This window comes from Rhipicephalus sanguineus, chromosome 1 (genome assembly GCF_013339695.2).
Source record: "Rhipicephalus sanguineus isolate Rsan-2018 chromosome 1, BIME_Rsan_1.4, whole genome shotgun sequence".
Lineage (NCBI taxonomy): Eukaryota > Metazoa > Arthropoda > Arachnida > Ixodida > Ixodidae > Rhipicephalus > Rhipicephalus sanguineus.
The window spans coordinates 290,226,901-290,239,783 of record NC_051176.1 but is presented as its reverse complement, the minus strand read 5'-3'; the positions used below and the strand labels follow the sequence as shown (position 1 = coordinate 290,239,783).

General features: G+C 42.4%; 1 protein-coding gene across 1 annotated transcript in view; it reads right to left on the bottom strand.

Moving 5' to 3' along the window:
* Nucleotides 1-12,696, bottom strand: part of LOC119379240 (mitoferrin-2) — a 28,586-nt gene extending 15,890 nt beyond the window's left edge. The window contains exons 1-4 of the mRNA XM_037648478.2: nt 12,380-12,696; nt 11,532-11,757; nt 8,484-8,540; nt 8,010-8,410 (exon numbers count right to left, since the gene is read on the bottom strand). Of these exons, the coding sequence (XP_037504406.1) occupies nt 8,010-8,410; nt 8,484-8,540; nt 11,532-11,757; nt 12,380-12,496 (801 nt within the window). The 5' untranslated portion in view covers nt 12,497-12,696. The remainder of the gene's footprint in view (nt 1-8,009; nt 8,411-8,483; nt 8,541-11,531; nt 11,758-12,379) is intronic.
* Nucleotides 12,697-12,883: the final 187 nt, after the last annotated feature.

Here is a 12,883-nt window from a genome sequence, read left to right as displayed (position 1 = left end):
TGTGATCACTGCGACCTTCTGCACGAATGAGCGAGCTGGTTTGTGAGGTGTGAAAAAAAGTCGGGGGCCTGTTTACTGGCCCTTTAAGCATAGCGGTACGGAGACGTGTTCGTTTCGTACTTCAGGGTGCTGTCAGTCGATACTGACAAACTGAGGTACTTGAAGAGCTCGACGCAAGGCAGGTCAACAGTGCTGACACTGAATGTGCCACTATCATCAGGTAATCAGTTGTTCTGCCTGTTCTGCAATAGGCAGCCTTACCAAGTCTGAATGGATGCTGCACATTCACCTTGCATGCAGCAGGAAATTAGAACGCATAATTGGCTAAAAGTAGCCTTGTGCAGACTGCAGTAATCAAACTATAGGTGAGATATCCAGCAAAAGAGAAACCTTAATAAAGTAGACTCTCGATAATTCAAACCTTCAGGTAAATTCAAACAAATCTTAAACTTTTGGTTGACCCGCTATGTTTTCAATGTATTTTAAAGCCACTTAATTCACACTGCCCCACTGCACAAATTTGGTTAATTAAAACTTTTTGCTTGTCCGTGCCTAGAATTATCTGCTGCCTTTGTTGCTTCTAGCTGAACATTCGTGTTTTTATGTCACGAACAGTCGCAGATAAAGCTGGCTGCCTACCTACAAAATAGCCAAACTAGTCAAACTGCGTGCACCAACAATCGCATGCTGACCGAGGAAGAACAAAAAAAAAAAAAAAAAAGATCGAAACGGTCTGGCCTTGGTCTACTGCAGGGATCTCAAACAAGCGGCCCGCGGGCCGGACTTTTCGCTAGCAGCCCACGGCTTCACACGAAATACAGTTTTGTGACTTTGCCAAATATAGTACTTGCACTACTTTCTCACCTAATGCAATTAATAGCACTTTGTTCGGGTAAGCTACAGGGACAGGACTGGTCTCAACATGGGTCTCAAGCTTTTTTTTTTTCGTGAGGCACCCAACGTGGTCACATTGAGTCAAAACATCACCGTGGAACAGAAACTCAATATTTTAGTCATTGTGGAAATCCGTATCGATATGTTTTTCGAAACCTGACATCAAATCCTCTTCAGAAATGACCCATATATGGGATATGGGAAGGGCATTCTTTCTCAAAGCAATGTTAGGGGGCCTGCTAGCCGAGGCGTGTTGAGACCCCTGTGGCACGATCTTGTACACGTTCCTAAAACGGACGGAGACGGTCCGTCCGTTTGAGTCGCACGCGAATTGGTCAATGTGAGTCGCGACGTTAATTGTCACGTGAGTCGTGGCGTCACGTGTCTGGTTTCGGATGGAGGCGAAAGAACGGTCGGAAAGACCGTCCAAAACGAAACGGATGGATTAAAATAGCTGCCAGACGGCTTGGATTGGATTGAAACGTAGGCACTCGAGACGGTATCTTGCGTATCCGTCCATCCGTTTCGTTCCAGACGGTCCCTCCGACAGTTCTTTCACCTCCGCCCACGGCTCACGTGACAATTAACGTCGCAGCGCTCGCCACGGCTCGCATTGACCAATCGCGTGCGACTCAAACGTACGAACCGTCTCCGTCCATTTCAGGAACGTGTAGAAGATCACGCCACTGGTCTACGGTGTGCCAAACACTTCCTAAAGTCACTTTCACGGCAGTACACTGGTGTTATGTGGAAAACCGTCTTAAGAATGGGAAGGGGCTACCAACTGTCACAGGACACAACACATTTCATCCATTAATTACACATGCATGAACGCGTTGTATGATAACGAGTATCAGTACAATCGATGACATCGAAAAACTTTACTGGCCATCATGCAGAGCTGCCTATGCTGTTGCTGAGGCACTGAGAAACAATAAACATCACAACAATAGTTGGTATGTTGCCCGGAGCCATACTTTTGAGAACTTCTGATAATCCCGCTTCTGATAATTCAAACAAAATCCTGAGGTCCTCAGTTTGGATTATCAGGATTCTACTGTATGTAATTATCATATGAAACACAAATTAAAATTAAGAACTAACGATTTTACTACAGTACATTTAATGTGAAACACTCGCACATCCGTCATTAAAGGACGAAGAATACTACACCTGTGTAAATATTAAAACACTGAATCAAATAGTAGCATCCTATTCTTCCTACTCAATCTGCTCCTTAAATCGAACCATTGCTATTCATAAATACGAATATTTATTTAATAGTTGACGAACATTTCAAAATGTTGGCTGCACCCAAATAAACACGGAATTGGTGCAGGAGTACAGAATGCGAGAAGGGCTAGGGTGCCCACCTGCACCACTAAAGTATCGCAGGTGGTGCAGGAGTACAATAAATTTCATCCACATGGGCATGGTACATATAGGCATAAAACATGAGAGTCTACAGGGTGCAGAAGTCTACATTGCTCAGGAAGCCAGACTATATCGGCTATACAATGATCATTCGCACTCTGTGAAGAGCTCTGTACATGAAGAGTAATATGTTTACTCCATTTGTGCTTTTTAATGCTCAAATTATGAATAGTTGGATGAGGACATTATTTTACATAAACTGTAAAAACGGCTGTCCAATTGCCAAGAACTCCGATTCAATCCTCGCACTATTTGATTCCGATTCGACTCTGTCTCAAAAATCACTATTCGCATACCCATAAAAGATATGAAAACATGACACAACAAAGCGCTTTTTTTTTCATTTTGCCATTTCTGCATCTTCCTTTCATGCCAGAAAATTTCATCATGCAGAATGTCTCAGCTAACATTATCCAAGCTGCCAAAAAGAACTCATGCAAGACATGGTTGTAAGACCTACGGTGTTTGGTAATTAGTCCTCTTCCATCACCACAATAATTTTATTGCACTAATAAACTGGCTAAATATAAATTATTATTCTAACAACTTGTTAAATTTTTAATTAAGAGTGTGACTTCAAATGCGAAAGCTGTTATTGTGTCCTAAAACATCCCACTCAGTCACAGTACACTGTGTCCTGTGTAATTATTTTTCTGCACTTGCAGCACATCAGATGTGAAAAGTGCTGCATTATTACGTATGCCGTGACAGCAGCATTTACGATGGCAAAGCTGCTGAGTTCACGTTTAACAGAAGACAACATCAGTTCCAACAGCTTGCCACTTACATGGTTGGAGAGCCAGTTCACTACTGGGGTTAAATCTAAAGTGACCAGACGTCCCGATTTAGATAGGACATGTCCCGGTTTTGCGGCTGGGGTCCCCCTGTCCCGCCAACCTGCTTGCAGGATGGTGTTTTGTCCCGCTTTCGGTCGAAAGCCGGCTCGCAGTCGCGGTCAGCTAGTGCGGACACCACACCCCTTTGCTATATTATACTATACATGGCTATGACCTGCTTTCTTTCTCTTTCCCCCTCTATCTCTATTTCTTTCTTTCTCTGTTTCTCTTTCTTTTTGTCTTTCATTCCTTTTATCTTTTTTTTCTCTCTATCTTTTTCTCTTTCTCTTGCCCACAGGAACAAAATCATATGGTTCCCATAAATGCTTGTTCAGCTACCGCGCCTAGATAGCCAAGTGGTTATGGCGCTCTCCTTCAGACTGTGGGTACCCAGGTTTGAATCCTGCCTCAAAATTTTACTGCATTTTATTTAATTCTCCTCCTCCTTTCCTTCCTCCTCTCCACTTTGCCGAGCAGAGTTTCCAGGTTTCCTTGATTTGGCTGCACTTTCTGCACTAGTTCAAGAATGCTGCACTTTGGCGCTCGATTTGGCGAGTGCAGCGCGCGCCACCTGCACTTCTGCACTCGATTTGACGTCGTGCTGCACGAGTTCATCTGCGCTTCAGCACTAGCTTCCTCGCGAGTTCTCGTCTCGTGCAAGTAGCGCAAGGTACATGGCTACACTTTTGCCCTCGATTTGACCACTGCATCGAAACCGCTAGTGTCGGGCTGCACTCACATTGAAAGAACTGGTGCAGCACTGGCACGGCACTTTCGTGAACTATGCTCAAGTGCAGCCAAATCGAAGAGACCTGCTTTACGGCCGCTTCCCTCCTCCTTCCCGACTCCTTGCCTCAGCACTCCTCGTTTTACTAGACTTTACTCTCTCCCACCCCAGGCTGCAACCTCCTCTCCCACTGCTCTCCATCACTCTCCTTCGCTTCGCTCTTGCCCTCTAATGTCTTCGCTTTCCCTCACACCTGCAGGACTCGGTAGTGGGGATTGCCCGATTTCTGTGGCGCATACATGCATGAGTTTTTGCATACACTATGCGGACTTACTGCAAGCCTAAAACAGCTCCACTATTAAAAGTGGAATTTTTTGTTTGAGCTATACGACGTGTTCTTCCTTCCATCATTCTGCACCCCCCACCCATGCCGTATTGGAGTCTGCAGAATATGATCACTTTATTTTAGTTAAACCACTACAAAGGCTACTGGTGTCGCACTGCATGCACACAATCACTTTTCGTACCTTGCGCACTATGAGTGAAGTGTGGAAAAAATTATTACCCACAACATAATATGCTGAAAAGGACTGAATGGGGTGTCTTGGGGTGTAGTAACAGCATTCCCATAGAAACTCACATCCACATTTCAAATATTAAATGAGTTCATTATTCCCTCTAAGCATACACAAATCACATAGCACTTATTACACAAATTAGTAAACAAAAAGGATTTTGATGGCAGAAGAGGACTGGCGACCAAGCACCATAGGTCTCATAATCGTATCGCGTACCATTTTTGAGGGCTTGACTAATGCTGGTTGGGATGCTTTGTATATGTTATCTTACCACAAAAAGGTGGTAACTACATCCACTGCTGAGGTACGCAGGCACCCCACATGCTGGACATAGCAAATTTGCTATCGTCCCATTTTATGTCTACTGCAGGACAAAGGCCTCTCCCAATGATCTCCAATTTTCCCTGTCCTGCATGAGCTGATTACATTTTATGCCTGCAAACTCCTTAATTTAACCATCCCACCTAACCCACTACCATCCACTACTACATTTCCCATCTTTTCGCATCCATTCCATTGCTCTAACTGACCATCAGTTATCTGACCATTGCATTACGTGACCTGCCCAGGTCCACTTTTTTCTCTTAATGTTACGCCTATCATTTTCCATCGCACACTGCATGGTTCTCAACTTTTCAGGTTTCTTTGTTATCCTCCAAGTTTCTACCCGATATGTTGGTACTGGCAATTTACACTGGTTGTACGCTTTCTGCTTTAGGAACAGCAGCAAGTTGCCAGTCAAGAGTTGCGAATATCTACCATATGTGCACTAGCCAGTCTTTATTCTTCCATTAATTTTCTTTGCATGGGTAGGTTCCTTGTCTTGATGGATTCTAGGGTCCAGTTGCAAAACATTCAGGCTTCATAGCATTATCTTTGTATTTTGCATATTTAGTTTCAACCTAATTTAAAACTTGCTCAGTTTAGGTCTTCAATTGGTTTTTGAGTATAGTCATTGTAATACCACAACTTGGACTGCAAGGAATATGCAGCAAGGCACAACCCTGCCATTTAGAACAACCTAATGGGGTAATATGCCCAAAGAAACCAGGGTTGCCAGTGACTTTCGAGTAAATGTCGCCAAGCGACGAGCAAAAAGTCGCCAAAAGTTGCCATTTTTTTGCAAATTTTGCCAAAAAGTCGCCATTCTAGATATGTGCGGCATACCTAGTAATAAAACTTTCTATTCACGTATAGCCCCATAGAACACAGTACCATCCAAGACCCTTAAGTTATATTGACGTTTCCCAATGCCAGTCGTATCGCCCGCTTCATCATGAGAGTGCATAGTGCTACTTCTCTGACTAGCCGCAAGGTGTGCGTGGTGGCACAGAGGTGAATGAATGAAACGCTCATGATATCCTTCCATCCCTGTCCGCTCGTTTCAAAAGTAAAAGTGTGGTAAACCTTGGGCGAAAACCGTGGAAGCGTTGTTTGTAGACAGCTTTACATACCCTCATATGAATTAAAAGGATTAAAAGGTTTGTTGAAGGTAACACGAGAGAATTCTTACAGGAACCGAGCATTAGTGAGTCTTACACCTTTTCAGTGTGAACTAATATGACACCGGACACCACCGACATTTTCATATGGTCACTTATAATATCTACACGCGTCAATCCGATGGGTTATTAATGAACAGGTAGGCAATGTAAAATGTTACATAGCAATTGTTTTCATTGCACACGCTCACTGAGTACAGTGGAAAATGCCTCAATAAATATTTTTTATTGCCCAAATAGCCGCGTATCCGCCTCCCTTCGCTATTCCATAACTGTCTTTACGAGCTGAATTGGGGGTACTGCGACAGTGAACAAGTCGCCAAGCTATTCAGAACAGTTGGAGCTTTGGCGGAACAAATGGTCAGAACACGCTGCCAACCCGTCGTCTAGCCCCTTCAGAAGCGAAACTTTAGAGAAGCTTAAAGCACCTAAAGCCATAAACTTAAGAACACTGCCCCCTCGCGGTTTGCAAGGCAGTCCGCTGACTTACATTTTGCTAGAATGTCGCTGGGGGGACGTTCCAGTACCTTCTGCATCTGGATGAATTGAGGAGATACACACGAGTTGCAGGACGGACATACCGAATGACGCTTGATGTGCACATTCTACTCGGGGGTCTAAAACCAAGACAGATACAGAGAATGTTGCCGCTCATTCGTTGCGAAGCCACTGAGCTTAGGATGCATAATTCAGTGGAGACCTAAGCCGAAAATCGCCAAAAATTCGCCATGTCGCCATTCATAATTTTAGGTCGCCACGGGCCTCTCAAATTCGCCAAACTGGCGAAAAGTAGCCACCACTGGCAACCCTGAAAGAAACTAAATTTTACTATTGATTTTATCTTACTGTACTTTACAGCAAAGGTCATTCAAGTGAACATTTTCTGCATTGTTTCTAAAAATATTTTGGCAAAGTATTTAAAAGCATTAAGGGGGGATGTGGCAATGGGAATGGTAAATTTGGTCAAAATGTTCAATTTTTCAATTAATTTTTTTTCTGCAATCCTGAGACCATGTTTTATGTCATGGTGAAACATTAGACCAAAATAAGCAATAGAAGTTGAAAAAAAAAAAAACATTTTACTAGTGTGCTGTCATCAAAAACTATGAGAAAATTGGGCTTTAGAAAATGCAAATCTGCAGTTTTCCCTTGGCACAGTGCCACCATATTGGCATCATCATAAAGAGGACAGATAGAGCTCATGATAGCCACAAAGCTGCATTTCTCCAATGAAAAATAAAGCCAGCTTCCTTCGGAGTTCCATTTTCTTAGCTTTTAGCTCCATTTTCTTTGAGCTCCATTTTCACAGCTTTCATATTTTGAACACTTGCTGTCAGTCATCCCTGGGCCATTTCACAACAAATAAAGATATAACCATTCCGTTTTCTGCGCTTAGATCTTGAGACATTGGTGAGTGCCGTAAAGCTGTCCATATTTGTCTGCACATCATACAGATTTTTATAATTGGCTTTTTGTAAAAGTTGTTTGTAAGACAATATGTACAAGAAATTTCAAAAATTTTTGTGCGTGCTTATTTGTATATTAAAAAATAAACCAATAGCGTTATGGCACAGAATGGGCCCTTGTGAATATCCTTAAGCAAAAATCTTGATGAAATTATGTCTAATTCATTAATTAATTTTGGGATGACAGTGAGAGTATATCAAGTGTTGTAACTCAAAAATTACAACAGACAGCTCAAAACCGATTGCAGTTATGATATCAGCACAACATATCACATCTTCATGCCAAATTTCATGACTTTATTTTCATAAATAACCAAGATAGTTTTCATTGCCATGTCCCCCCTTAAAATGTTTAATTGATATTTCACTTGTTACCCAGTAGCAGCCTTGCACTAAAGAAATTTTCCCCCTAATGAAATAGCATATTCCATCCACCTAAATATATCCCAACTCATTGAGCTAGAAAAGGGCCAATATTATTGGCACATTCTTCACACGACCATACCAAATTTTCTCAAGCACAAGAAAAAAGGCAGACAACTTGACTAATGACGAAGTTTTGAATGACCTACCCGAAAGTATCCCTTGATACCACAACAGCTGTAGATTGTTGTTGCTGCATTGATGAGGCCGCTGATTTGAGACTGATGAGTGGTTTTTAGAAGTGAGGTCTCTTGTGTGTTTAGCAACGTCTTGCACACATCCAGCGGTGTGGTGACAGCTGCAGCAAATGCACCAGCCACACCACCAGACACCATGTGCGCCATTGGGTTGTAGGTGCGTCGTTTGTTGGTTACCACCTGCATGAACTCATAGGTGACAAAGTGGACACACTGGAACGGAATGTTCATGGACAGCTGGGTTGTATAGCTCCGATAGAAGGCACGTGCTCCTTCGTGCTGCCATACATGCAGAAAGCACTCTGTGCACCGCTTGAACTGGCTGTTGTACATCTGCATTCGCTGCTTCACCACTGCGGGGGAAAAAAAATACATTAGGGCATAACTAAATGAGAGGAGAGAAAAGCTGGAAAAAAAAAAACTCACCTTCAGCTGGGTTCATTATGCTGTCATGCATCACTGTGGCCAAGCAGCCTGCAAGACCTGAAATTGAACATAAGGCCTAAATTGGCAATAACATTAAAGGAAAAAAAAAAAGATGTGGCTGTTTGTGCTTGCTGGTAACTAACTTGCTTCACTATGAAGCACCTGAGCCTAACAATACCACCACAAACTAGATCAAGTGACATGTGCTCACACTTCATTTTTATAAATAATTAGTGCAGAAATAGTACACAGCCATATCATTAAAGCCTAATCCACAATCCCTTTCATTGAAACATACTGTAGTTACAACACACTTGTTATAGATGAGAAATTGTTGAACAAGGAATGTTGCTGGAGCCAATGTTTAGACAAGTGAACTTGCTTTTGTAAGGATCTATTCAAGTCTTGATCTTCCCATGAACTTCTATTTGTCTGAAACACTGTTGTTATGCTACACAGCATCGGCTTGCAAAACAGTAACTATGTGCTACTTGTCAAGAAAATAAAAACATAGTTTGTTGTTAGCAAATGACGTGTCCAGTTCAAGCACTACAGACATTGTGAAACTTTGTTCCATTGCCACCAACTTCCCCCAGCACCACAGTTAAAAATGAGTTTCATTTACATGCAATTTGTTTTTCAGTGTATGTCATTTTACACTGACCATTACCATGTGCAGTGCTAAATTATTATGAAGTCAAGTGTCCAATTCTGTTGCTTGTGACAAATGATAATATAGATTGCATTGATGGCTGCAATAAAAAATTTTCTGGTGAAAGCCATACAAAACAGTGAAGAGCCTCAAGGATTCATCTTTTTTTTTCAATCTTAAACACCTTAGGGCAAAACTTTCGTTTCTGTTTCAACACTGCATTGGATCTACATTTAAATAAAAAATAATTAGTGTACCATACGAATCAACACAACATTCAGTCCTGAGCACTGTTCTTTAGTTTGAGGGGCCAGGACTCGGGGTGAAGAGTTCAGATGGGGCTTAGAACTCTAGGTTACATTCTCCTAACAGAATGCTTGTAACACCTTAAAATTTCATTATAATCACAATTTTACTATACACATCACTCTCAATAGTGAATTAGTATGATGATGTCATGATGGTTGCCAATTCAACATAATTAAATAACTAGGGCCTCAGTTCTCTTCAATGAACTTTCTGTATGGAATTATGCAAGAATAGTCAGCTCATAATGTTATAGACGTTTCATTTATTCATGAGCTCAGAGCAAGACCATGTTCCCACTAACTCCAAAAAAAAGCAGTTTTTCCCATAAGGTGAAACCCTGCTAGCGATTGCTATGCATCTAACAGCTGTAAAAACGTAGAAGGTTTTATGGGTTTAGCCATGTACAGCATACTTGAGATGCCAATACCATCTCAAGAAGGTGATATTGGCATTCACCTCCACAGTACATAACAAGGTTTTACTACATCTGGATAAAAAAAGTTACTTGCAATGGTATGCTCGAACTGTCAAGAACTTTATATAATAACAGCACGCCCTTCAGTGAAAGCTGTGTAATGCTGAAGCAGAGAAACAGAGCTAAAAAAAAAAGGCCTCAGCTAGGTCAAAGAGGGAATATTTGCTGTTTGGTCATCCATGAATGTAGTGTGTATTAGCGCAGTACATAAAAGAAAGGAACACGACACAGACGTAGAGATAGGTAGGCACTAAGATAAGTTAGCGCCTATCTATCTCTACGCCTGTGTTCCTTTCTTATATGTACTGTGCTAATACAAGCTACGTTCATATCCTATCCAAACATAAACATCCCATCTTGCTGCCCATTTCTATGTAGTTTCCCACTGAACAAAATGGCAGCTTACACCGATTAAAAAGCATGACCTTAAATATAAAACTTGGGGCATTGCAGCAGCAGTGCCACCTTGAAACTTGTCTCATTCTTCCACTATGGGAAGGATTGTGCCTGAGGCTCATCGTTCTTATGTCACATCCTGAGTAAATTGACTTAGACCAGCCTCATAAGAAATTCACTGTGAACAACGACTACAAATAGCCTCCAGACATCTGTCTTGAACTTAACACTAGAAACAAAAGTTTTGATTCAAGTCGAAAACTTTAGTTTTCAACATGGATCAATACCACATTGCTCAGTTCACCCTTTTTACCTCGTGACATCTTTTGGCTTGGTCAGTGGCATAAAAAATTAAAAAAAAAAAAACAGATGTTCACCATATTGCACCAAACTCGGCTTGGTTGGTCTAACACATGACCTGCAGCTATGGTGGCTTTGCTACTATGGTTCTCAATGCCGATATACTGTGCATGCATATAGACACAACCGAAAAGAGTATGCTGGTATAACATACATTTCACCCACAGCCGCAAGAATATTTAGTAATTAGAACAAAAATGGGGTAGGATGCACAAGAGTGTACAGTACGTTTAAATTTATGAGACATTTTTTACTGTAAGGCAAAATAAACAATTACCCATTAAGTTGTGTATACTACTAAGAAATGGATATGGGCCGGGCACGTAGCACATCGGCAGGATAACCGGTGGTCATCAAGGGTAACTGACTGGATTCCAAGAGATGGCAAACGTGTGAGGGGGAGACAGAAAATTAGGTGGGTAGATGAGATTAAGAAGTTTGTAGGTATAACGTGGCAGCAGAAAGCACAGGACCGGGTTGATTGGCGGAACATGGGAGAGGCCTTTGCCCTGCAGTGGGCGTAGACAGGCTGATGATGATGACTACTAACAAAAAAAAAAAAAAGAACCCTCCAGAGGGTAAGTGTATGATACACCACAAAACTTGCACAGTTAAGGTTAAATTCTAAAAACACAATTAGAAATATGTGAGAAAAAAAACTACCTGGGAAGCAACTACACGGTGTTCTTGTTGAATGACAACGACAGTCACTAATCTCAATTAATGACAAGCATGTGATTTACTACAATAGGTTCCAAATGATATGGTAATTGATACAAATCCTACAATCTGAGAAGTTACCGCATTGAAGACATGATGCTTGCTATTGTGCAGGTACATGGTAATGTCTAAGCACCTTGAGAAATTGGACTGTTTGTTCCATGTTCCGTGCCACTGATGGTTCGCTTGAGCTTTTCATAGCAGGAGAAGTACAGAGCATGGGCCGGGCCAGCACCAACGACCACTGCACTCATGCCTCGAACGGGTCGGAGTGCACCTTCATGCCGGACCATTTTGTAGAAAGCATCAGGGATGGAGGTGTACCTGCCACCTGGACTGGGTCGCAGGCTTTGCATTCTAGTCTGCAAAAGGAGAGTCATCAAAGCAGAAATGAATGGCGACACTTCAATCACACGTTTGAAAGCATTGTAGAAGAGCAGTGTTCACACATATTAAGCGCGAGCAATAAACTATAAACCATTTGCAGAAATGTCATAGGCCATTAAAGAGGTTGTGAACGCAAATTACTGAACAGCGGATTTACGAGAGAGGCTCACCTGTGTAACTCAGTGCTCTCAGCGGACAAGAGTGGAGTCCACTTATACGTACCTCATGGTTACACTGCCAATTTTGTGTCCGTGTTCGCAAAACAAAGAAAAAATGCTTTGATTACGAGAATTAAAGAAATAGACCAACGAGAACCATGTGCTGCACCTGTCGGCAAGACATCAAGGTCGCATTTTTCAGCACCTCACCAACGCGAGACGACTTGTTATGGTGAGCGTAGTGACATCTACTAAAATTTTAAACAGGGTCAGCTTATGTTACGCAATAAGCGATCATACGCTAAGTAGACAAATATGTTGTCCGATCGGAAGGTTACTGCAGACCACAGCACTCAAAAGCACAGTGCGAAAGCGTGCAAAGCGCATCCTACACTACGAAGTCGATTTCTCGTGATACGTGAGTAATTTTTCAACTCACCTTGACAGAATCCAAAGGATACATAACACAATGTTCCATGATTCCAGCCGCGGCACCCGCAAGCATGTGGGTAACCACATTGGTCGTCGGTAGACATTCATAGTCCTCGAACTCCATAAGATCAGGCGCTGTCTAAAAATGCCACCTTCAAGTTTAAATCCTTAAGCATACACTAGAAATGCTACGGTTTGTGAAACAGTTCGATATCGCTACGTTTTTGCGAAAAAATTCATCGTCGAGAGGTAACTCGTGTACGTAGCCAATAGTTTATGGTGGCGGCAAGCGAGCCAAGCGAGTCGTGCCGCCGCTGGCTGCGCCTGGCCAGGCCTGGCTGCGCGGCTGTCTACGAACATTACAATAGACGATAGTCGGCTTGAGTGCTTGAGTAGTGTTGTTGAGGGCGCGCTTATCGCCGCCTTTCGTCATTTCCGCCATTCGATTGAGTACCGCGAACACCGCGAACGCTGATGTGATGTTTGCACACTCGGTTGCTCCGCAACAAGC